We start from the raw sequence: 25,149 nt of genomic DNA on the forward strand, positions 1-25,149 counted from the left end.
CTACAGATTCAATGCAATCCCTATCAAACTACCAATGGCATTTTTCACAGAACTAGAACAAAAAATTTCACCATTTGTATGGAAACACAAAAGACCCCGACTACCCAAAGCAATCTTGAGAAAGAAAAACGGAGCTGGAGGAATCAGGCTCCCTGACTTCAGACTACACCACAAAGCTACAGTAATCAAGACAGTATGGTACTGGCACAATAACAGAAATATAGATCAATGGAACACGATAGAAAGCCCAGAGATAAACCCACACACATAAGGTCACCTTATTTTTGACAAAGGAGGCAAGAATATACAATGGAGAAAAGACAGTCTCTTCAATAAGTGGTGCTGGGAACACTGGACAGCTACATGTAAAAGAATGAAATTAGAACACTCCCTAACACCATACACAAAAATAAACCCTAAATGGATTAAAGACCTAAATGTAAGGCCAGACACTATCAAACTCTTAGGGGAAAACATAGGCAGAACACTCTATGACATACTGACATACATCACAGCAAGATCCTTTTTGACCCACCTCCTAGAGAAAGGGAAATAAAAACAAAAATAAACAAACAGAACCTAATGAAACTTAAAAAGCTTTTGCACAGAAAAGGAAACCATAAACAAGACGAAAAGACAACCCTCAGAATGGGAGAAAATATTTGCAAATGAAGCATCTGACGAAGGACTTAATCTCCAAAATTTACAAGCAGCTCATGCAGCTTAATATAAAAAAAAACAAACAACCCAATCCAAAAATGGGCAAAAGACCTAAACAGACATTTCTCCAAAGAAGATATACAGATTGCCAACAAACACATGAAAGAATGCTCAACATCACTAATCATTAGAGAAATGCAAATCAAAACTACAATGAGGTATCACCTCACACCAGTCAGAATGGCCATCATCAAAAAATCTACAAACAATGAATGCTGGAGAGGGTGTGGAGAAAAAGGAACCCTCTTGCACTGTTGGTGGGAATGTAAATTGATACAGCCACTATGGAGAACAGTATGGAGGTTCCTTAGAAAACTACAAATAGAACTACCATATGACCCAGCAATCCCACTACTGGGTGTATACCCTGAGAAAACCATAATTCAAAAAGAGTCATGTACCAAAATGTTCATTGCAGCTCTATTTACAATAGCCAGGACATGGAAGCAACCTAAGTGTCCATCGACAGATGAATGGATAAAGAAGATGTGGCACATATACACAATGGAATATTACTCAGCCATAAAAAGAAACGAAATTGAGCTATTGTAATGAGGTGGATGGACCTAGAGCCTGTCATACAGAGTGAAATAAGTCAGAAAGAGAAAAACAAATACCATATGGTAACACATATATATGGAATCTACAGGAAAAAAAACGGTTATGAAGAACCAAGGGTCAGGACACGAACAAAGACGCAGATGTAGAGAATGGACTTGAGGGCACGGGGAGGGGGAAAGGAATGCTGGGATGAAGTGAGAGAGTGGCATGGACTTATATATACTACCAAAATAGATAGCTAGTGGGAAGCAGCCGCATAGTACAGGGAGATCAGCTCGGTGGTTTGTGACCACCTAGAGGGGTGGGATAGGGAGGGTGGGAGGGAGACGCAAGAGGGAGGAGATATGGGGATATATGTATATGCACAGCTGATTCACTTTGTTATAAAGCAGAAACTAACACACAATTGTAAAGCAATTATACTCCAATAAAGATGTTTTAAAAAAAGGCTTCCTAGCCAAAAACGAGATATGCCTCTCCAACACTTATTCAAATCTTCTTTACAATTTTAGGTGTAACATTATAGTTTTCAATATTCCTGGAGTATATATGGTGGTGGTTTTGTTAAACATGCTCTCCATTCCCTATGTTTCTAACTGGTTATTATTGATACATAGTCTTTAAAAGCTCTTGCTTTAGAATATATGTATTAGTATATACTATATATTAGTATGCTGTGTGTATATACATACATATTCTCTCTCTCTCTCTCTCTCTCTCACACACACACATATGTGTGTATATACACACAGATTCTTAACACTTACCATTTTACCAAATTTTTTATTCAAGGAATTTCAGGTCATTTCCTTGCACGCTGCATGTATTCAATGCTATCAGATACAAATTATGATAGAATACCTCTTATTGGGTTCACTTTTCTAACACTACTAGTTAACTAGTTAGTGCTTCTAAAACACTCTTAAAAGAATGATACTGCTAGTCAATTTTTTCTCATTCTTGCCTTTACTTCCAGTATTTCACCACTAAATATTATCTAGTCCGTTTGTGATACATATTTTATTGTGTTGAAGAAATATGCCTCTACACTTAATTAGCAGTTTATAATTTCAGCAAATGCCTATTCAACACTATCAAGATAGACATATTATTTTACATCTATTAAAATGATGAATTATAATAATGGAATTCCTAAAACTAAAACATTCTTGTATTCTTAGGATGACCCTACTTGACTCTGCAAGTTAATTTTTAATAAAACATTACATACTACTGGCTAATCACTCCTTTTAGAAATTTTGTATTAATATTCTACAGAAATTTTTCATGCTGTCTTTGTTAATTCTTGGTGTTTGTGTCATACCAACTAAAAGTTCCAGGAAGTTTTATTTACTACATAGTACAGAGAATTGGTTATAAGTTTAGATAGTAAGGTAAAACTATCTAGATTCAAATCTCAATTTTGCCACTTGCTAGTTGTATGACTCTGAACAAATTCTTCACCTCTGTAAGGTTCAGTTTTCTTAACTATAAAAACAACACACAACTTAACTGAAGTAATTCAGGTGAAATTCCTAGAACAATGCTTGTATCATGTATAAACTAAATAAATACTAACATCATTAACAGAAACCCTAGTATTAAATACAATTAGGAACAATAGTTGGCTAACTGAAAAAATGGGTTAGAGAAAATCATTACCAAAAAAAAAGAAAAGAAAAAGAAAGATACACAGATACATGATTCAAACATTTTATTTTAACTAAAAATGTATAAATGTGCATTTATTTCCCAACTTTCTGACATAGGGCCATGGCCTTCTCTTTCATCAGAGGACTCACTGAATGGAATTCTACATTAGCCAACTCTATTAAGTCTTTGCAAAGCACTGCATCTGTCTATAGTTAATTAAACAATATATGTACAATAATAAAATGTTTGTATACAAAATGGGAAACAACTACCTCTTGGTCGTCATACTCTTCAACTGGTGGAATAAATACGTAGTCTTACTATAGAGTGGTAATCTACTAGCTGCAAATATTCAGCTTGCTATGTTATCAAGCTAGTATTATTTACAGATGGAATGTAGAGCAACAATTAGTCCAATAAGTCTGCTGAAGGGAAGGTTCACAGTTCATGGGTATGTATGTGCCTTATACCAATATCTTCCCTAAAAATTCTCATCCATATTTTGAAACACTCATGCAAATCTTACAAGTTGCAATTTAATATTATTATATATGAAAACCAAAGTTCTTTTATAAAAAAGAAACTTATTTAAAATATTAGATAAAGAGAAAGAGGATTAACACGTAAGTCCTATGACCTAGGCCCTATAATAGGCTCCAAATAATGAAGACCTATGCTAGTGAGTACATGGATGTATTTTGGTGTGTCTGCATACACATATACATATAAACACATGTGCATATACATATGTAAAAGAGTATTTCTTTACAATATCCCCAAACATTAATTCTTCCATACTGCCACACTCCGAAAAAAACAGAATCTACCATTCATTCTCTCCCCCCTCATATTTACTCCTCCTTCCCAGTCTTATCTTTAGGAACTCAAACACATTAATCTAATCACAAAATATCTAGGGACTTTAAGATCCTTAATTTTACTAGAACAATTATCAAAGTGCCTGCATTCTAGTTTCTCCTCCATTCAGCAATCATCAGCCTTCAACAGAAACATGATGTTCTCCTAGAAACACAAGCGTGAAAAAATTTTAATTTCCTACAGATACTACAAATATTAAAATCACAAGCTTACCTTATTAATTCTAGTTGTGCAAGCTCCTGATTTGCTTGAAATATAGGTTTTTTAGTGAAGAGTTCACCAAGGATACATCTAATGGGAAAAATATCCACCATTACCAAATGGTATGATTTTACTTCACTACCAAGTTTCAAGTAAATTAACGAGTCAATAAGTCTATCTTACCCACAGCTCCATACATCAATAGCTGGTGTGTATCTTTCTTCTCCCAACAGCAGTTCAGGTGGACGGTACCATAAAGTGATGACCTTGTTAGTATATGGACGACTAAAAAACACAGAAAGCACTCTTTAGAGTTAGCATGTGTTAGAATAAGAGAAATTCTTTTAAGAAATATTATTTTGGCTAATCAAAGCAATCCTACAATCCTAACTAAAACTACTTTCATCTGCCTACAGACATGCTATGACATCTAATACATGATCATAAAATACATCTGAAAGCAATGTGATTACCTGAAAAATTCCCTTAATATATAAAAATTAAAAGTTGTTGGCTTGTTTTAACCGTAACACGGTCAAAGAAAGATCTTTATATCAACTGTTGGCATTGATGATTTTGACCAAATCTGGCAAATCACTAATGTATGGCAAGATACAGTTCAAACTGTAACCACCACCTAACAAAAGTTTTCAACTGGGCATATCTTTCCCTGGCAATATTTCATTGATTTTAACCCATTTTGGTATGTGAATAGAAAGTATAGAAATGTAGACTGTAGTAGTTTGGGTCTACCCTGCCAGGAACCACTAGTGATAGGTAAGATACTTTATCAGATGATTCCTTTGTCACCTTCTAACAATGAGGACATATATATTTATATATACTACTACCACTTTGTCATAGAAGATATTATCTAGTAAGCTGTGTAAGTGTTCTCACTCCTCCGAGAATGAGCCTGTTGTAGCTGATTCACAAGAGTAAAGACAGTCTAAGAAGTTAGAGGTAGTTCTTCGACTGTTCTGTGTGATCACGTATGTCTTTAGGTCAATTCTAAACTTCTCTTCCTCTCCAAATATCCTCCAAATCACAAGGATACAAAGGCTATATCACAGGAAATTTCCCAGAATGGCTGTATTCCAAGCCCATTTACCTGAGGTTGGCTTGGACTCGGACCAGTTTGGGGAAGGAAAAAAAGGAGCATATAATTTATAAAGCAATTCCCTCTTGCCAACTGTAGGTCTGAAGTTCCAGGCAGCCTAAGACCTGAGTAGCCTGCTCCCACATTGCCAAATTTCTCCAAATAATTTAAACACTTAGACTGTAAGCCATAGAGGACACCACAGCATTACCACAGATAGGACTATAGTAACAGTGTGCCAAAGCCAGGAAAAAAGGATACTTGACTTTGGTATAAATTGTGATAAGAGAAGATAGTCTAAGAAGTATGTTTTCAATAGCCAACTAGGATTAGATTTTTCTAACATTATTAAATTGCTTTTCTTAGTGATTTTTGCTTGTTTTTACTAGCATCACTTATCTTCACATAACGAGGAAATCTTTTAAACTCTATCTATTCTAATTAAGCTGGATTTAATCATTTAAAAATATGTTCACCTCTTTATGTCTTAACACCTTTTAAGTTTGAAATTCCTTCCCATTTTTCTCATTCAAACCTATACCTCCTTTAAAACATGGTGAAAGACCCATCTCCATAAAGTCTAATCTTTTATTAACAACAGATTTATTTTTAAAGAAACGTTTGTTTTCATATTCTTAAATTTACACCATACTTACCACTGTAATGATCTATTTTGTTTTCTCTATGTTCCCAGAAAAATCAAAAGACCTCAGAGACCATTCTTTATTATGAAAAAAAAATAGTACCCACACACTAAGCCCAGAACAATGTTGGGCATAGGGCAGACCTTTTACTGTATATGGCCCTGCAACTTTAGGTGACATACATGAATTAGGTGGGTGGGGGAACAAAGTCGGAGAAAATTATGATAAGTAGTTTTCTAAAACATTTCAAAGGTCTATGAGCATGTGAAACGTATAGTCTTGCTACTAAGGTACAGCTAGGTATCTACAGTCTCAAGAAAAATGTTTAAATTAATGTAAATCTGTCAGTAAATAGTTAATTTTTTATCTTTTTATGTTTAGAAATATTTTTAAATATATTTAAAAAAAATAAAAGTCTGCTGTATTATGTGGAGAAATTACACAAATTAAGGTTAGTAAATTTTATATTTAAAGAAAAGATTATTTTATATGTGTGTTAAAAAGAAACAACAGATCCAAAATGGAGTTACTTGTGTTAACTCCCACACCAGCAAACCAAGACTTACTACCTAAGCTAACTGCAGATTCAGCCCCTCCCAGGAAAGGCATCTTAACCAATTGGTCTGGAATTTCCCAGTCAGCACTAGCGAGGTCACCTGCCACACAGTCCCCTCCCATCCCTTAAAGGAAAGTGACCTTGCCAATCTGCTTTCTGCTAGTATAACTTTCTTGTCCCTGCCCCCTTCTGCCTTTAAAAACCTTCCATTTTGTATAGCTCCTCAGAGATCCCTTCTACTTACTAGATGGGATGTGGCCTGATTCAGGAAGTGTTTAATAAAACCAATTAGATCTTCAAATTTACTCAGCTGAATTTTGGTTTTTAACCGTATTATATATCAATTTCTAGGCAACATTTAGAACACAGTCATCTTTAGCAGTTAAAATTAGACTAGTTCACTTTTTCATTAACTCTCATCAAATTCAGAAGTGAAAATATTTAGTACATTTTCAAAAATGATTAAACACAGAACTAGATGAACTATACTTCTAGGTATACAGCAAAAGTATTTAACGTATACCAATTAATAGCTTTTCCAAATATATCCAAATGCTCAGTTTCTGTCAGAAGAAAAATAAGAACTACGTAAAAACTTGAAACATTCAACAGTAAAATTTGACATAGAAAGCTCAATTTTAAAACACTAATATAATCTCTAAATTGTGGAAATTCTTTCATTTATGAAGTAAATAAATATTCAAACTGATATATATTTTTCGTAAAACAAAGTACCATCCCAACATTTCTCTTTACAATCAATGAAATATCAACAGAATAAAGATCAAAGATTATCTGCTCAGTAATAGATTCCAACACTTTGCCCTTCAGGGAAGGTGTGACATGGTTACGGTCTTCCCTACCCTACACACCACAAGCAGTGCTGTATTCCTAACAAAGCGAGCACTGCCTTAAGGGTATATCCCTAGGCTGGCAGGCAGCTCAGCCTCCTGTCTGGTCTGAATAGGTAAAAGGCAAACAGATGATTGGAGCAAGATTTTAGGCCCTTGAAGTATTTGGAGATTCTGGATAAATCCAAATTAAAATTCACAAACCACAGTTGATAACTCTGTTAAAGACCATTCTAAGAAATGAAAAAAAAATCATGTAATAGGAAATACCTAAATTAGCTTTAAAATGCTTCACTTTTCCAACAATACATAAAGTCTACACTTATTTCTTTTAGAGTATAACTTATATTTTTGAGAAAAACATGGAAAGAGTTCAGCTAGCTAAATTCATCGTATGCCCAAACGCCATGTCTCCTTCAGAATCCACTAGGTAAACACCTACCAAAACTACAAAAGAAATTTGGGACCTATTTTTAATACCAACCCAACTTCTAAGGTCAAAAACCCAGGAGTCATCCTTGTTTCCTTTTTCCTTCAAATCTCACATCTAATCTATCAACAACTTCTGTCAACTCTACATCCAAATAGGTCCTAAATGCAACCATTTCCCACGATTTCAAGGAAATCTGAGCCACTACCAACTTTTAGCCGGAGCCACTATTATCTTTTTTTCTGGTACTACTGCAACAGTCTCTTAACTAGTTTCCTGACCTCGATCTCTAGCTTTCCTCCCCCACTTTTACGTTTTTTAAGCATAAAACCAAGTCATATCAGTTAGTTGCTTAAACTGTCCAGTTATCTCCCACTGCAACTAAATAAAATTTATACTTTACCTCAGGTGATAAGACTATACACTGGAGTATCTCACTCCTATTTTTACACTGGGCAACATCTTGGCCCCCTTAAACTTTCCAAGTCTGTTTCCAGGCCTTGCAGTTGCTGAGTTCCTTCTACTTGGAATGTTATCTGCCTAGGTCTTCATTAAGTTATCCTCTTCTCAACACTCAGGTCTTAGCTCAATTTTACTTCTCAACGAATTCTATCCTGGGCTTCCCTGGTGGTGCAGTGGTTGAGAGTCTGCCTGCCGATGCAGGGGACGTGGGTTCGTGCCCCAGTTTGGGAAGATCCCACATGCCGCAGAGCGGCTGGGCCCGTGAGCCATGGCCGCTGAGCTTGCGCGTCCGGAGCCTGTGCTCCGCAACGGGAGAGGCCACACAGTGAGAGGCCCACGTACCGCAAAAAAAAAAAAAAAAAAAAAAAAAGAGTTCTATCCAAACTGCCTTAGCCAGAATTAGCCAAGCAGCCACCCCCAAGCTCATGGTGTCCCTGCAGACACTATTTTATTTGCTTTGTAGCACTTGGTACTTTAAATTCTTTCCTCTATCCAACAGGTTCTCGTTGTCTACCTTCTTTCATGACTATGTAATGAGACCAGGGATTGATCTGTCTTTCTTATCTCTACTACGCAGCCAACAGGTATTATACCTAGGTCAGTGTCAGGCATACAGTAAGTACTTGGCAATATTTTTAATCAACTGATTTATGCCATAACTACATTAACAATAAACACAGTCTTTTTCCTCATGCCCTTTCCCCATTCCCTTCTAATTTTACCCTACTTTCCTCCTTTTGATTTTTTCTCAGAAAAATAACTTAAATTTCTGTACCATAACATTACTACAGAAAAACATAAGTAATTTTTTTCCAATTGACGTTACCTTAGGATCACTTGCACATTCTTATTACACATGCAAATTTAGAAGTACCTGTATTTTAACATATCCAAAAGGAAATTTATTATCTTCTGCCCTAAACCTGCTTCCCGTTTCCTGTCTCAGCAAACGGCATCACAGTTTATGGCAGAGACTGCTAAGCTGTCTTCTAAAATCTGTTCTTCCTTTCTTCAGTGGGAGCTGCCCACCTACACTACATTTCCCACCCTCACTGCAGTTAGGTGTGGCCACATGACAAAGTTCTCGCCAATGGAACGTGAACACAGGTGCCATTTCTTGGCCTGGCTCATAACACCCCTCCCTCCTCTTTTCTAGCTTCTAGCTGACAGACATGGTGATAGACTTGGAAAGCATGTGAAGAAAGGCAGCAAATCTTCCAATCTGGATCCTTAAATGACTGTATGAAGCAGAGTCACCATATGATCAAACAATATAGTGAAATATTCTCAATTGTGCAGCAAGGTAAAGTAACAACTGCTCCAGATTACTGAGTGAGAAATATAAACTTATTCTTTAAGCCACTGAATTTTGAGGTTCTCTTTGTTGTAAGTTTAGCTTCTCCTAATTAATAAACCATTTATGCAATTCCTTAAGCAGCAATCTTACTGTAGGGGTAAAAGCAGGATGTGTCTACCAACACAATAGTCAACCATCAAGTTCTAACTATTCTATATCTTATGATATAATTCATCTCCAACTTTCCAACACCTATGCCCATTGCCTAGTTAAAGCCATAATTATCCTACCTAGGTTTTTTGTTGTTTTTTTTTTTTTAATAATCACTACTTTTTTTTTTGGATGTGGACCATTTTTAAAGTCTTTATTGAATTTGTTACAATATTGCTTCTCTTTTATGTTTTGGTTTTTTGGCCACGAGGCATGTGGGATCTTAGCTCCCCGACCAAGGATCAAACCTGCACCCCCTGCAATAGAAGGCGAAGTCTTAACCACTGGACTGCCAGGGAAGTAAGTCCCCCATATCCTACCTAGGTTTATTGCAACCCCTGTCTAACTGATTGCCCTTGCTTGCAGGCTTACAAGGTCAATCTACTTTCCAAAGTGCAGTCAAAGTGATAGTATAAAATAAAATGCCAATGTTTACACCTTCAATACACACTGCTGCCTCTGGGAGAATATCCACACAAGACTTACAAACTTATTACTTGGTTCTTGCTCTGCCCACACTGAACTATCAGTTCCCTGAGAAGGCTTAGCAAATGCTCATTTTCTAGAGCTAGGAGATAGAGCCAGGGAGAGAACAGAGCTGGCAAAAAAAACTTTCAAGAAGATAGTGGTGCTGTAATTATGTTTTAAATGAACATTTTAAATAAGCTTTTTTTTTTTTTTTTTTTTTTGCGGTACGCGGGCCTCTCGCTGTTGTGGCTTCTCCCGTTGTGGAGCACAGGCTCTGGACGCGCAGGCTCAGCGGCCACGGCTCAAGGGCCCAGCTGCTCCGCGGCATGTGGGATCTTCCCGGACCGGGGCATGAACCCGTGTCCCCTGCATCGGCTGGCGGACTCTCAACCAGTGCACCACCAGGGAAGCCCTAAATAAGCTTTTTAATGTACTTTTCAAAGTTAACACTGACAAAAGACAATGAAAATGACTGTTTTATTAAAGTCAAGGAAAAACTCATGATAATTTACTCAAAAATTTTACAAAATAGGTGCCATACCTCACTTTTTACCTTAGTGCTTAATGAGGAAAAAGCAAACACTGAGAAAGTATGCAGACAGAAGGACTTTAATCATAAAAGAAAATTCCAAGGTGGGTGGAGTTAGCAGAGAATAAAGCCAATCTCAAATCACCCAATTCAATATTCGTTTATAGTATTATGAAGGAAATATTCCATGGTATGATTAGGTTGTTGTCTTTACCAATGTAAAGACAGAAGTATAAGACACTGAAACTGTTTTTTTTTTTTAGAAGATGTTGGGGGTAGTAGTTTATTAATTTTATTTATTTATTTTTGCTGTGTTGGGTCTTCATTTCTGTGTGAGGGCTTCCTCTAGTTGTGGCAAGCGGGGGCCACTCTTCATCGCGGTGCGCGGGCCTCTCACTATCGCGGCCTCTCTCGTTGCACAGCACAGGCTCCAGATGCGCAGGCTCAGTAGTTGTGGCTCACAGGCCTAGTTGCTCCGCAGCATGTGGGATCCTCCCAGACCAGGGCTCAAACCCGTGTCCCCTGCATTAGCAGGCAGATTCTCAACCGCTGCGCCACCAGGGAAGCCCTGAAACTTTTTTAAACTAGGACATTTAAATCCCAAGAAAACTAAAGTACTGATGTAATAATTAAAATAGATCATCCAAAGTTAGACAAATAAATAAAATCCAGTATCCTCAAAATTGAACATTTAGGACTTGGGCTACTAGGTTTGCCTACCCACTGTCAACATCCTAAAGACAGTCTTGTTTACATCACAAAGAGAAAACACAAACTGATGTGATATCACACATGCGATGTTTTTTTTTTCTTTCACGGACTAAAAAAAAAAAAACTACATTATTGAGATATCTAACCAGTCTTTTCACAAAAAACATTCATCCCTACTGAAAAAGAAACAGGATGGAAAAACATATAGTGAGGTTCTCAGGTGTTACAGAATAAATTAATACTTTAAAAAGAAAACCCTAAAAATAGAAAAAGAACCACTCCAATTTATTCCCACAATTAAAATTAAATCCCAAGCAGTAATTCCATAACCTAGCAAAACACACACACATAAAATCCCTCTGACATTAAATTAGAAAAAGAAAACAGTAACTCCAACAAGCTGTTCCTCTTGGACAGCTAGAAACTACCTTTGTAAAAATCCAGAAATAATGGTCTCGACATTAAATATTCTGAATTTCAACTTCTACTGAATATCTTCATCTGTAAATAAGTCTCATTAAGAATTTTTGAAGAGAAAGCAGACGCTATTTCTTTGTCTACTAGGGAAGTGGCACCACCACCAGCAATACTTCTTTTATTTTCAAACCTTCTACTTTAATGTGGTTAACAAGATATTAAAGTGTAAAATCATCATAAAACTTTCATGAAATCTCAGGTAATTTTAAATATTTGATGCTATCAAAATATTTCCTATTTATAGACTTTATTAGATACATAAGGAGCTTTAAGGGAGATTCAGAAATGGAAATATCACACAACTTGCTGGAAGACTAAATGAGCATACTTCATTTGGAAAAAATAAAATATAATATTTGAAGGGCCAAATAATTAATATAACATTTGAAGGATCAGAATTAATCAAGCAGTCACTATGAATGTGTTTTATGCTTTAAGGCATATAAAACACAAAAGTTTAAGATAATGATCCCTGTCTTTAAAATAACTACAATTCTAGCTGTAGTGAAAAGACAAGAACAAAAGTAAAAAGACCAGCACCAAGGAGGCAATTTTAATTCTGAATATAATTTCATCTACTCCCTGGACAAGCAGCAAGAGGTAATTCTTCCATTCACACCCTACATAGGTTTGGGAAAATTTAGTTTTGGTTTTAATGGCAATTTTATGAAAAGCCACTAGATGGCGATATTGCCTTCAAAAATGTTTAAAAAGCTATTTTGTTCACTAACTTTCAGAACCACGAAAGAAATGTTTTCCAATACACTATAAATATCTTAGAGATTTGAAATCCTTCATCTTAAAGTTGAGAATAATGACATACAGAGATATTACGTGACTTGTCCAATATTTCACAACTGGTAAAATGGAAATGCCAGGACTAGAGCCAAAGTTTCCCGATTTAGGCCTTAGGATTTTCAGTTCCTTCCATTAAAAAAGTAAACGTGTTAAGTTATAGTTTCTTCTCTAGAAAGTGAAATTAATTTCAACTTATATGTAAAGTGCATATTTTTTCATGAGATGGTCACATAAAGTGAAAAAGATACTCCATTACTTGGAAAAGCATTGTAGCTAAGACTTGGTAAAATCAAAACGCAGAAGAGGATTTATCATTGTAGCTGAAAGTCTTGGGGAAAGGTGGACTTAAAACAGCTACTAAAAAACTGAACAGATATGAAGAAATGAGGCAAATACCTCTGTTCTCAAGTTCAATATTTCCCAAGGCCAAATAGAGCAAAGCATGAATACTGATGCTCAAAACAAGAAAATGATTCTTCAAGTTTAAAGGAATCATTTTCCCCCCTAATTTTAGCCCAGTGTTTCTTTCCTCTACTGTAGCGCACATGACAGAAGAGATCCATACTGGTCACCCACAACCCCATGCTCAATTCCTACATACTAGCTGTAGTTCCATCAAGTTTTCCTCATATTCAAAAAAGATATACCGGGACTTCCCTGGTGGTGCAGTGGTGAAGAATCCACCTGCCAATGCGGGGGACACGGGTTCGATCCCTGGCCCGGGAAGATCCCACATGCCGTGGAGCAACTAAGCCTGTGCGCCACAGCTACTGAGCCTGCGCTCTAGAGCCCGCACGTCACAACTACTGAGCCCACGTGCCACAACTACTGAAGCTCGTGCGCCTAGAGCCCGTGCTCCGCAACGGGAGAAGCCACCACAATGAGAAGCCTGCGCACCGCAATCAAGAGCAGCCCCTGCTCACCGCAACTAGAGAAAGCCCGGGCGCAGCAACAAAGACCCAACGTAGCCAAAAATAAAAATTAATTAATTAAAAAAAAAAAGATATACCAAATCAAATAAGTGAGAGAGATGTAATTGATGCTACTACAGTGATAAGCTGAAATCTGCTCTATTTTGAAAAAAACAAGAAACCCTACAACAATTTCTTGAACACTTCATTCTACCTGTAATAGCTAATTACTTAGAAAACACTTCAAAAAATATTTGGATGGGGGTATTATGGTTTTCTTTCTGCTTATGATAACAAAGAAATATGGATGGAAATCATTTGCTGTATGTTTATTTCAAGAAATATCTAGAAAACTTGGGATAATACAGTGAATCTGCTACAGGCAGTGAATTTCAGTATGTTATTAAAATTTACTGAAACAGTATGTGTATTTTAAAGTCATTCCATTAAATTAAGCCTACTTCTCTAACTGATTTTAAAGAAACTGGAATTATTTGAATCTGAAAAAGAGTAGTTTTAAAGACATACATAACCCTGAAGGAAAGGATATTTGCTTATAAAACAAAATGATATACCAAGTTTTTAACTTACAAATTTGATTAAGCAGAAAATTTCAGTATACATTACCTGAAGATGCAAAGTTATGGGATTTTAAATTTCCTACTTCCTTAAGTTCAAAATTCTTATATCAATTCAGCAAGGCAATGGGGACCAAGGTTCAGTGAACACGCCACACCCCTGACACTCCATTGAAACCCAACATTCCATTTTAAAAGAGAAAAAAAAAAAAAATCAATGGGAAAATTACATATAAAATTTGGCTCTATACTCAGTTCTTCTGGAACATATCTATTCCAATGCGAACAAATATCTGCATAAAAAGAATCTATGAGATGGAAAATGGTAATTTAGCTGTTCTCCATCTCCACTGAAACCTAACACGAAAACAAGAAGAAAGGGATTTATAGTCAAAGTATGATAGACATATACTTCTATTAAGAAAGGATAACAAAACTACAGTGAAATCTCAGTTAACCAGCTAAGCAGGTAGAATCCTTAATTAAGAAGAATTTCCCCCTAAAGAATAGTCATTGAAATTTAGTCATTCAAGAAGTATACTTCAAGTGAAGTTTTGGGTTAAGTATACTTAAGGACCAATTTATTTTTTTCCCTCAAATTCTATCGAAAGGCACTATTATACACAATGGAAAGAATAAATAATTGGGAGTTGGAAAATTTGAGCTATACACTCTTGATGATACTATATATTGATAACAAATATTTTTGGATCTTTCAAGTCACTCAACCCTTTCTAGGTCTCCATTTTCTCAAACGCAAAATGAGGGTTAGAGCTGTTAAGCTCTAGAACAACTTCAAACAAACAAACAAGCAAAAACATACAACCTTTTCTTAAAATAAAATATTAATTAAAAGTGTAGTAAGTTAAATAAAGGCCGAAAAGCTCTGGCTAAAATAGGTATAGGGGACTGGAGCCCTGTCCATAACAAGCTGTCCATACCACAGTCTGAGTTTAACAGAACTCTAATGTATCCAAAACATACCATTTAAAAACCTCTAAACACTAAAAATAATTTTCAGAATTATGTCACAGGCGCTGCAAGATTAAAAAACACATTTTTCACTTAAAAAAAAATTCAAAACGGGGATTTTTTTTTCAACTAACCAGAAACTGGCAAAGATTCAATGAACGTAAATAACTATTGCTAAGAATTCCAATTAACTGATATTTTATTATATCCAATTATGATTACACTAAATAAATTATAGAACTGTCATAAGGAATTTATACATATATGTATATATATTAAAGAAATAATGCTGTCTGACAAGAAAGGAATGGGCTAATAAACTGGAGATATTAAACCCAGTTAATTTCATAGTTTATATAAAATTCCCTACTTCACAAAAATATTTTGAAATTCCGTATTATTCTTCTAAGAATAATCCTAATAAGACAAATCAATTTCACTACCATCAGGCACAAAATGAGCCAAGTGGGATACTTGGAGTCCCTAACTTTAGCCACAGAAGCTTCACACAAAGAAGTTATACACTGAACTTCCTCACAATAGTTTGTTTAAATAAAAGGTTCTAGGGAGTTTAAAACACACACACATCTATATATAGATATAACTATAGTTAAAATAAAAGTTTTAAGTAAGTCCAAAATAATAATTAAAACAAAATATACAAGTTTAAACATGTAACATAAAAAGCATTTACTAAGGTTTATCATTAAACCCCAAAATTACAAACATCTTAACGTCTGGACATGCATTAGAAATTTAAGCATGAATTTTATTTAAAAATTCCTAAGTTCATTTAAGAAACACTTAAAATGGCACATTTGAAAAGAAATTATATTTACCTCTAAGTATGAAAAAATCTATTATTTTTACATTGATTTAATGTATAAAATTTTGTAATTCAAATAGTCAACCCAACATGGTCATGGTATAAAACTTCATTATTTCATGTATTTAACCATGAAAAGAAAATTTCCTTTTTGTTAAAAAATAAACTATCAATATGGTATTCTTAATATAGCTTCTAAAACTGGTCACTAATGTCTATAATATTCAATTGAAAATATTCTTACCTTTCTTCTGAGCTATACAACCGAGCAAGTCCAAAATCTGCAAGTTTTATCTGCCCTCTGGTGGAAGTAAGATAAAATGAAAAAATATTAGTCTACTCTGAATTGATCTTACACATTCATGTTCTATTCCTACAACTAACCAAAAATTCACTGATATAACTGAAACTTCGATTATACTGCAGTACCCAAGGTTCTACAGGAAAAGGCAAACATAAACTCACAACAATATAGGGCAAAAATTAGTACTTTTCTTCGGATAATTTCAGCTACTATTACACTAGTACTGTTGTTATATTATTATGATATATATATAGTATATTATTATATATAGTAATAATAGTACTAATATAACAGTTTCTCGGTACTATTCAGTTCCTATTTAGAAAAGTACACTTCAATGAAAATAAAACAAAATGAGGTAATTCATACTACCTTAGTAATAAGACAAATTATTCGTTCAATTCCAGCCAATAATGTGCAAGAAATGAATCACATCATTTTAAATTTATGTTTAATTTTCCAGTTCTTAGAGTGACTTGGTGCTCTATAGAACACTTTCTACTAACTAAAATCAGGACCAGGCATGTCTCACTTAAACCAACAAATAGTACCAATTACAAGAGAATTATCAGAGTTCAGGTTATGCTGTCAGTGAAATATTTAACATAAGCTTTGAATATGTATGTATGTATGTACGTGCATATACACGTCAAAAAATGTTCACTTTACAACTGTGATGACTGACTGTTTTTTTAAAAAATTCCAAATTAAAAAAGATGCTAAAACCTATTCTTAACCTAAAACTGAAATCACATCATTAATCATTAGAAGAACCATTCACATTATTTGGAAGAATATCAAATGAGAGGGTCAACTAAGTATTTTGGTTGGGGGGGGTGCCTATAATCTTTATTACTTCCCTCCCCCCCCCACCCCCCCATGGAGGTATGACAGCTGTTATTGACCAACAACAACAAAAGAAAAGGGGTGCTTAAGTAGTTTGCCCAAGGTCACTTAAACTACTATATGGTTTATGTATACTAGTATATTGATTCAAACTATTATGTGGATTCAAACTCAGGTCTTTATGACTCGAAAACCCCTATTTATATAAGGTCAAAGGGACTGTAAAGTTCTTTAGAGGTCTGATCCAATTAATCCTATTAAATTCCTTGGATTGAGGGGATGGATGAAACTTCAACAAGTCAACTAAGTATTATTTTACATACATTACAAACTATTATTGGAAATTAACTAAAATATATTTAACACAACTTCAGACATAGCCCAAGCTGTAATAGATTTTTTAAAAATAGTCTGAGCAATAAAAACCTAAATTTTAAATCTTTTTAACGGAATCAAGGTATACATTATATAAGACTCATTTTAAACATATATATCAAACTCATATCATACCTATTATTTAGAAGAATATTTGAACACTTAATATCTCGATGCAAAAAGTTCTTCTTATGACAATAATCCAGACCTTCCATAAGCTGTCTCATGAATGACTTTATGTGATTTTCATTAAAATGAACCAAGCCTGATTCCAGCAGTCCCATCAGATCATGGTCCATATATTCAAACACCAGATAAAATGCACCTAAGAACAACAATTAACACATTAAAGATTTTGTTCTTACAACTTTTCTATAGGCTCAGAATTTTTTAAAAATAAAATGCTGGGGAGAAAATTAATCCTTGAAAAGAATTGCTACTTCTGTCATTTAATAATGTTCATGTCCTTTTCTCTGAATTTAATATCAATACCATCCCAAGGAACTATCTAGCCAGTCTTCTTCTCCCAAAGAAAACTGCTATGATATAAAATCAACACTGCTAATTTCCACACTGCATAGTTTCTGGGTATGATTGATGTAAAATAAATTCTTAGCTGTTTTACATATTGAACAAATTGTCTCTCAGCAGAAGCTGAATAAAATCAGTATAGTTCATCAAAGAAAATTTAAAGATGTTGTAAGAATTACTTTTGATTAAAAAAAAAAAAAAAAAAAAGTCTGGGCCCAGTCGGGCTTTAGATGACTTCTATTAAGTTTTCAATAAGCATATAATTTAATTCTTTTATACAGCTCCAGAGCATTTGAAAGCATACAAATTACAACTTTATTTTATAATACCAGCTTATTAATCCTGCTACTAAATCCTAAAACAGCACATAGCACATACACAACATACATACGATAGATTCAAAATTCCTAAATGAAACTTGCACAAACTGAATCTAAAGCTATATCTACAAATATCTCAATCAGGCAGTTTAATTTATCAATTCGAGAATGGAAAAGCTAATAAAATTCAACACATCTATCTTTCAAAGTAAAAAAGTTATCAATATGCCAAAAAAAGGCATCTGAAGAAAGTTCATGATCAGTTCGTGATTAAAAACAGAGCAAAGGAAATTCCCGGACGGTCCAGTGGTTAGGACACGGTGCTTTCATGGCAGGGCTCAGGTTTGATCCCTGGTCCAGGGATCCTGCAAGCTGTGTGGCACGGCCAAAAAAAAAAAAAACAGAACAGAGCAAAGATTTCACAGTAAACTTGCAATAGAAAGATTCTTTCCTAAAAGTTTATAATCGTTCCTCTCTGAAACCAACAACTATTGTCATATTTAATAGTAAAATGTCAGATGCTGTACACAAGACAAGAATGTTCATTATTACTAACTATTCTAGAAGTTAGTAAGTAAAATTAAAAACAAAGTATAAAAACTTAAAGTGACAAAAACATGATTATTGGTAGATGAGATGACGATTCTAAAAGATCCAAAAGAATAAAAAAGTAGCTGCGTTAGAAAAAAATCATACACAAAAAATAAAAGACTTTATATATGCCAGCAACAATTAGAAATTAAAATTAGAAACAATTAGAAAGTAAAATTTAAATGACTCTGCAATAGAAAAAAAAAATACTACAAACAACTAGGAATAAACTTTAACAATTATACAAATTTATTAAGGATTCACCAAATTGTAAAATTCTATATTTTAATGCAATTTCAGTAAAAGGACCAATGATTTGTTGTTTCTTTTGCTGAAAGAACACTTGAGAAACTAACTCTAAAGTTCACCTTGAAGAAAACAAAACCAGAATATCAACCAAAACGTTTCTTAAAATAAACATTTGCCCTACCAGAAATTAATATGACCTACTGTACTATTGGGACAGATAGAAAAATGCATATAATATATACCAGAAAAAAAAATCCCAAATACGTATCTACTAACTATGAAAACAGCCATTTTAAATCAGTGAAGGAAAAAAAGAGACAGAATAGTACTGGGACAAAGGCAGTAACCCCAAAGGCAGATTGGGAATTATACCAAAAACAAGCCTATTAAAAAACTGACAAATTTCACTAAATAAAAATTTAGAAACACATATGTAAGAAATAAATATGAAATAGAGGTAAAAGGCAAATAAATGACAAGCTGAAGAACCTATTTGCAACATAACAGATTAATTTTCTTAATATAAAACAAAGTCTTGGGGCTTCCCTGGTGGCGCAGTGTTGAAAGTCCGCCTGCCGATGCAGGGGATGCGGGCTTGTGCCCCGGTCCGGGAGGATCCCACATGCCGCGGAGCGGCTGGGCCCGTGGGCCATGGCCATGAGCCTGTGCGTCCGGAGCCTGTGCTCCACAGCGGGAGAGGCCACAACAGTGAGAGGCCCGTGTACCGCAAAAAAAAACAAACAAAAAAAACCAAAGTCTTACAAATCAGTACCAAAAAGGACCAGTACTACAAGAGAAAAATGAAATTAACTGTCAATACACAAAAAATGCCTATGTACTTAATCTCACTATTAATCAAAATATACAAATCAAACAATATACCACTTTTAATAAAGGGAAAATATTTCAAAAGAAAAACTACACTGCATTAACAAAGGTGTGAAATAAACAGACACTATTATATAGTGCCAGTAGTAAACTGGTATATTTACAAAATATAATTTGGCAACATGCACCCAAAGCTTTAACCATCATGTACCCTTTTACGTAGCAAGGGCTTTTATAGATATTTAGCACAAGGAGGTAAAAGATAGAAAAGATTTATCTATAGGCATGTTCACTAAAACCAATATAATAATAAAATACCTAAAAACATTAAGCAAAAAAACCAAACCAAATAAACAAACAAATGGGTTATTATGGTTCACCTATACCATACCATGCACTTTGAAAAACACTGTAGAGGTATGATATTGATATGCAAATATATTGATGATATTGAGTTTAAAGTAGATTAACAAAGATTGTGTATTTGATCCATCTATCTCACTATCTTTGATGTTATTAAGTAACACAGTTACACACAGAATATCTAGAGTAGCAAAGCCCAATACAACTGCTACTACCTCCGTGTGGCAACTGAACACTTGAAATGTGGCTAGTCCAAATGTGCCTGAAGCGTAAAACGTACACGGGATTTCAAAAACTTACTACAGGGCTTCCCTGGTGGCGCAGTGGTTGAGAGTCCGCCTGCCGATGCAGGGGACATGGGCTCATGCCCTGGTCGGGAAGATCCCACTTGCCGCGGAGCGGCTGGGCCCGTGAGCCATGGCTGCTGAGCCTGCGCGTCCGGAGCCTGTGCTCCGCAACGGGAGAGGCCACAACAGCGAGAGGCCCGCGTATCGCAAAAAAAAAAAAAAAAAAAACTTACTACAACAACTAAAAAAAATAAAATATCTTGATAATTTGTTATATTGGTTACATACTGGAATAATCTCTTGATATACTGGGTTAAATAATAATATTATTAAAATGAACAGAGCTTTCAAAAACGAGACTAACCGATTATTTTAAATTAAAATATAATGTCTTGCATTCTGTTTCTATTAGACAGTATTGAATTAGAGTAAGAATTGAAACAGAAGAGCTAAAACTATCTCTGCATGCAGATGACCTGAATGTTTGTTCTCTGAAAGGACATATACATTCAATTTTAAAAACTGTTAAAAACAGTGACACAATTTAGAAAAACAGCAGAAATAAAACATACAGTAGTCACTGGGCTTCCCTGGTGGCGCAGTGGTTAAGAAACCACCTGCCAATGCAGGGGACATGGTTCGAGCCCTGGTCCGGGAAGATTCCACATGCCATGGAGCAACTAAGTCCATGCGCCACAATTACTGAGCCTGCGCTCTAGAGCCCGCGAGCCACAACTACTGAAACCCCCGTGCCTAGAGCCTGTGCTCCGCAACAAGAGAAGCTGCCGCAATGAGAATCCTGCGCACCTCAACGAAGAGTAGCACCTGCTCTCCGCAACTAGAGAAGAGCCTGCGCACAGCAATGAAGACCCAACGCAGCCAAAAATAAAATAAAATTTTTAAAAAAGGTCTAAAAAATAAAATAATAAAACATACAGTAGTCATTAACATAGCTACCAGTTAAAAGAAAAACATGAAGGTCCCATTTATAATAAATAAATTTTTTTTTAATTTAAGAAATGTGCAAAATACGTCAGAGATAAATTACAAAACACTTTTAAAAGGCAAAAAACTATAAATGAAAAACATGGATACATTCTTAGGAAGGCTCAACATGATAAAGATTTTCCCTAAGTAATTTATAAATTAAACAAAGCTCTATTTTTAAAAATACCTTGTTTTCTTCCTACAATTAGATAAGCTGACGTTATATCCACACAGGGAAATAACTAAGTAAGAATAGCAATGAAAATATCTGAAAGAGAAAGGCGGGGTGGGCACTAGGCTCTACCAGCCCAGACAGTTTAAGACAGAATAGTGAATTCCTATAATTAAAAAATGTGATACTGCGAAAGGAACATGAAATAAAATAAATCCAGAATTATACCCAGGTATATATGGAACTTTAGTAAATGATAAAGATGGCATCATATCAATTCAGTGGGAGAAAAGATCAACTTATTATAAATCAGCAATATTGGGACAACATGAATAGCCAGATAGAAACAGTTAAAACTGGTCTGTTCCTCACAACATATATACCAGCATAAAAAGCAAATGAACCAGTTCTAAATATAAAAAATAAAACCATGAAAGTATTTTTTTTAAACATGAATTCCTTAATAACCTCAGAGTGGGGAAAACTTTCCTAACTAGGAATCAAACCAAGATGCAACAGGGGAAAAGGGGGAAAAGACTGATATAATGTGACTACGTAAAAACAAAAATCTACTGAGCAGCTGAAAACACTGTAAGCAAATTTAGAAAAATATAGCAAACTGGCAAAAAACCATTAGCAACTTATTCCAGATAAATTACTTATACCCACTAAAAAAGCCTCTCTAAATTGAAAAGAAAAAGATTAATAACCGCACAGAAAAGTGGGCAAAAGACAGATAACCCAGACCACACACACAAGCAGTAGCCAACTGCCCTTAAACCAATGGAAAGTCGCTTAGCCTTGCTCATAATAAAAATGTATTTCTCAAGCTAAAACTTCACCACAATAACAAATTAACAACAGCTCAAATGTATGACACCAGATTCTAATGGCAAAGCTGTAAGGAACACTCTCATACACTGCTAGGAATTTGGCAATATCTAGCTAGCTTAATCATATTTAGCATTTCCATTTCTCTTTGACCTAACCAGCCCAATTCTACGGGCCTGTCCAACAATTCACTGACAAAAATACAAGATGGTGTAGGCAGAGAGCTATTCAAAGTAGCATTATTTCTAATAGCAAAAGACTGGAAACAATGCAAGCATCTATCAGTGGGAGACTAACGGAATAAACTATGATACATCCACACAGCAGAGTACTGTGTAGCCATATCTATCTACTGATATCGAGTAATTTTCAGTATATATAATTAAATGAAAAGAACCAGGAACAGTAGAGCAGTTATTAATATGACATCTTTTATATAAAAGGGGGAGAGTGAATATGTAGCAAAGAAAAACTGTAAGGATGAACTAAACACTTAAAAAAAAAGGTTGTCCCTGGGTAAGGGAGAGAACTGGAAAAAGGAATGAAAATGAGACTACTCTGAATGTGCCCTGCTTTACAGCTTTGAGTTTGGAACCATGTAAATGTTTCACATGATTATACATCACCACACTGAAAAGGTTAGAAAAACATTACCTGAAAAATTAGAAACAGATGAACCTACACGTGTATCAAACCGTCTATACTAACATTAACTGATTATGGTATTCTGACTATATTATCCCTAGTGGGGCATATGCTAAGGACAAAAAGAACCAATAAGAAATCTTAAACTGCATTCAGTAGTCTTCTTAGTAATTAACATTGTTATCTTGAAATTATTTTATGTATATTGTAGGACAATGCTAATTTCTTAGGAACCAAGGTTTTTAGTATTAAAAAAAAGACAAGTATAGGATCAAAAATTTATAAATCCCGCACTTTTAATTTTAAATTAAAATCATTTACAGTAGCCAGCCTCTAAGGTGACCCCAGTAATTTTCATCTGCTGGTATCCATGCCGTCCATTCAAGGATGGCCTGTGTGACCAACAGAATACTGAAGACGTGGTAATGTCACTGACCACCAAGGCTAGGTCATAAAGATATTGCAGCTTCCATCTTATTTTCCTGGATCATTTGCCCCAAGAGAAGGCAGCCACCAAGCTGTCAGAATAGTCAAGCAACACTTTTGAAAGGCCCGTGCTAAGAAGAACTGAGACCTCCCCTCAACAGTGGAACGACAGTTTGCTAGCGATGTGAGGGAGCCACCCTGGAGCAGATTGTCCCAACCCTAGTTACACCTTCTAGTGACTACAGCTCTAGTCAACATCTCACTGCAATCTCATGAGAGAATCCAAGCCAAAACCGCCCAGCCAAGATGCTCCCAAATTCCTGCCCAGAGAAACTGTAAGAGATAATAGCTTCCAGCATCACCTCTGAAGTACAATTGCCAAAGAAGTGAACTTATATCTAAATAATCATCTAGATCTAACTTCCATTTATAGGAAATATCAGGGTTAGAAGAACAAGCTACCCGCCACCAAAAGGAAGCATCTGTCAAATCCAAATAGTGGTCTATTCTTCAATAAATAAAGGAGTAAAAATTTTAAAAGGCAAGAGTGGATACTGTAGATGACAACAGACTTAAGATAATAATTAACCACATACAATGTGCAGATTTCTTGTTTGCATCCTGATTCAAAGAAAGCCAACTATTAAAAATATTTTTGAGACAACTACATGAATATGGACAGTTAGATATATTATAAAATTGCCAATTTTGTTAGGTAGGCCTCCTTCTTGTCTTTTTTAAACATACTAGCAACTTCATTATAGATTATAGGCAGATAATAAAGAATTTATGTTTACAATATAATGCATGGGATTCACTCAAAAATAACCCAGCAAAATAAAAACAAGTCGGGGGAGAGAAATAAACAAGATTAGCAAAATGTGATAACTGCTAAATGTGAGGGATGGGGACAATGGGATTCATCATACCATCTTCTCTACTTTTAAGTATGTTTGAACATTTCAGTAATACTGTATTTTTTAAGTGTCTGAAACAAAACTAAATAAAAGAATATTTTAGAAGGCATTCAAATTATGCTGAATTAAGGGATATATTTATTATTCCCATATTTTTAATTTGGTTTTTATTTCTATCGAGGTTGTATAAATTTCGTAGTTTTAAGCAATGTTTTCAAACTGTGGGTCATGAAATCAGTTTAGTAGGTCACGACCTGCATTTCAAAAAGTTTTTTCTATTGCTTGATATTTTTTCCTATATTGTATTTAAACATTAATAAAATCATATGTAATAATATTTTTTATATAGCATGCCAAGTAAAATTTCACTTTGGTAGGAATTTATATGCATACATATGCTTAGAAAAATGTCCAATATCAAAATTCTAAGAGCAGTTTATCTCTGTGTGAGCAGATGGATGATTTTTACTTTCTTCTTATGCTGCCATCTTCTGACTTTTCTACAAGGAGCACAAATAATAATTTTTAAATATATTAACAACTGTGCCTAATATACAAATTTATAAGGAAAAAACAAATAACCCAAATGAAAGAAATGGCAATATCACAAATAAATATGCACATAGGAAATCAAAATTGTAAAC

General features: G+C 34.8%; 1 protein-coding gene across 2 annotated transcripts in view; it reads right to left on the minus strand.

Moving 5' to 3' along the window:
* The window catches only part of CDK13 (cyclin dependent kinase 13), a 106,799-nt gene that overhangs the window by 23,876 nt on the left and 57,774 nt on the right, over positions 1-25,149 (minus strand). For both annotated transcript variants that reach the window (XM_065883418.1, XM_065883417.1), the window contains exons 6-9: positions 17,494-17,683; positions 16,078-16,134; positions 4,198-4,299; positions 4,027-4,104 (exon numbers count right to left, since the gene is read on the minus strand). In XM_065883418.1, the coding sequence (XP_065739490.1) occupies positions 4,027-4,104; positions 4,198-4,299; positions 16,078-16,134; positions 17,494-17,683 (427 nt within the window). The remainder of the gene's footprint in view (positions 1-4,026; positions 4,105-4,197; positions 4,300-16,077; positions 16,135-17,493; positions 17,684-25,149) is intronic.

Source organism: Phocoena phocoena, chromosome 9 (assembly GCF_963924675.1).
Source record: "Phocoena phocoena chromosome 9, mPhoPho1.1, whole genome shotgun sequence".
Taxonomy (NCBI): domain Eukaryota; kingdom Metazoa; phylum Chordata; class Mammalia; order Artiodactyla; family Phocoenidae; genus Phocoena; species Phocoena phocoena.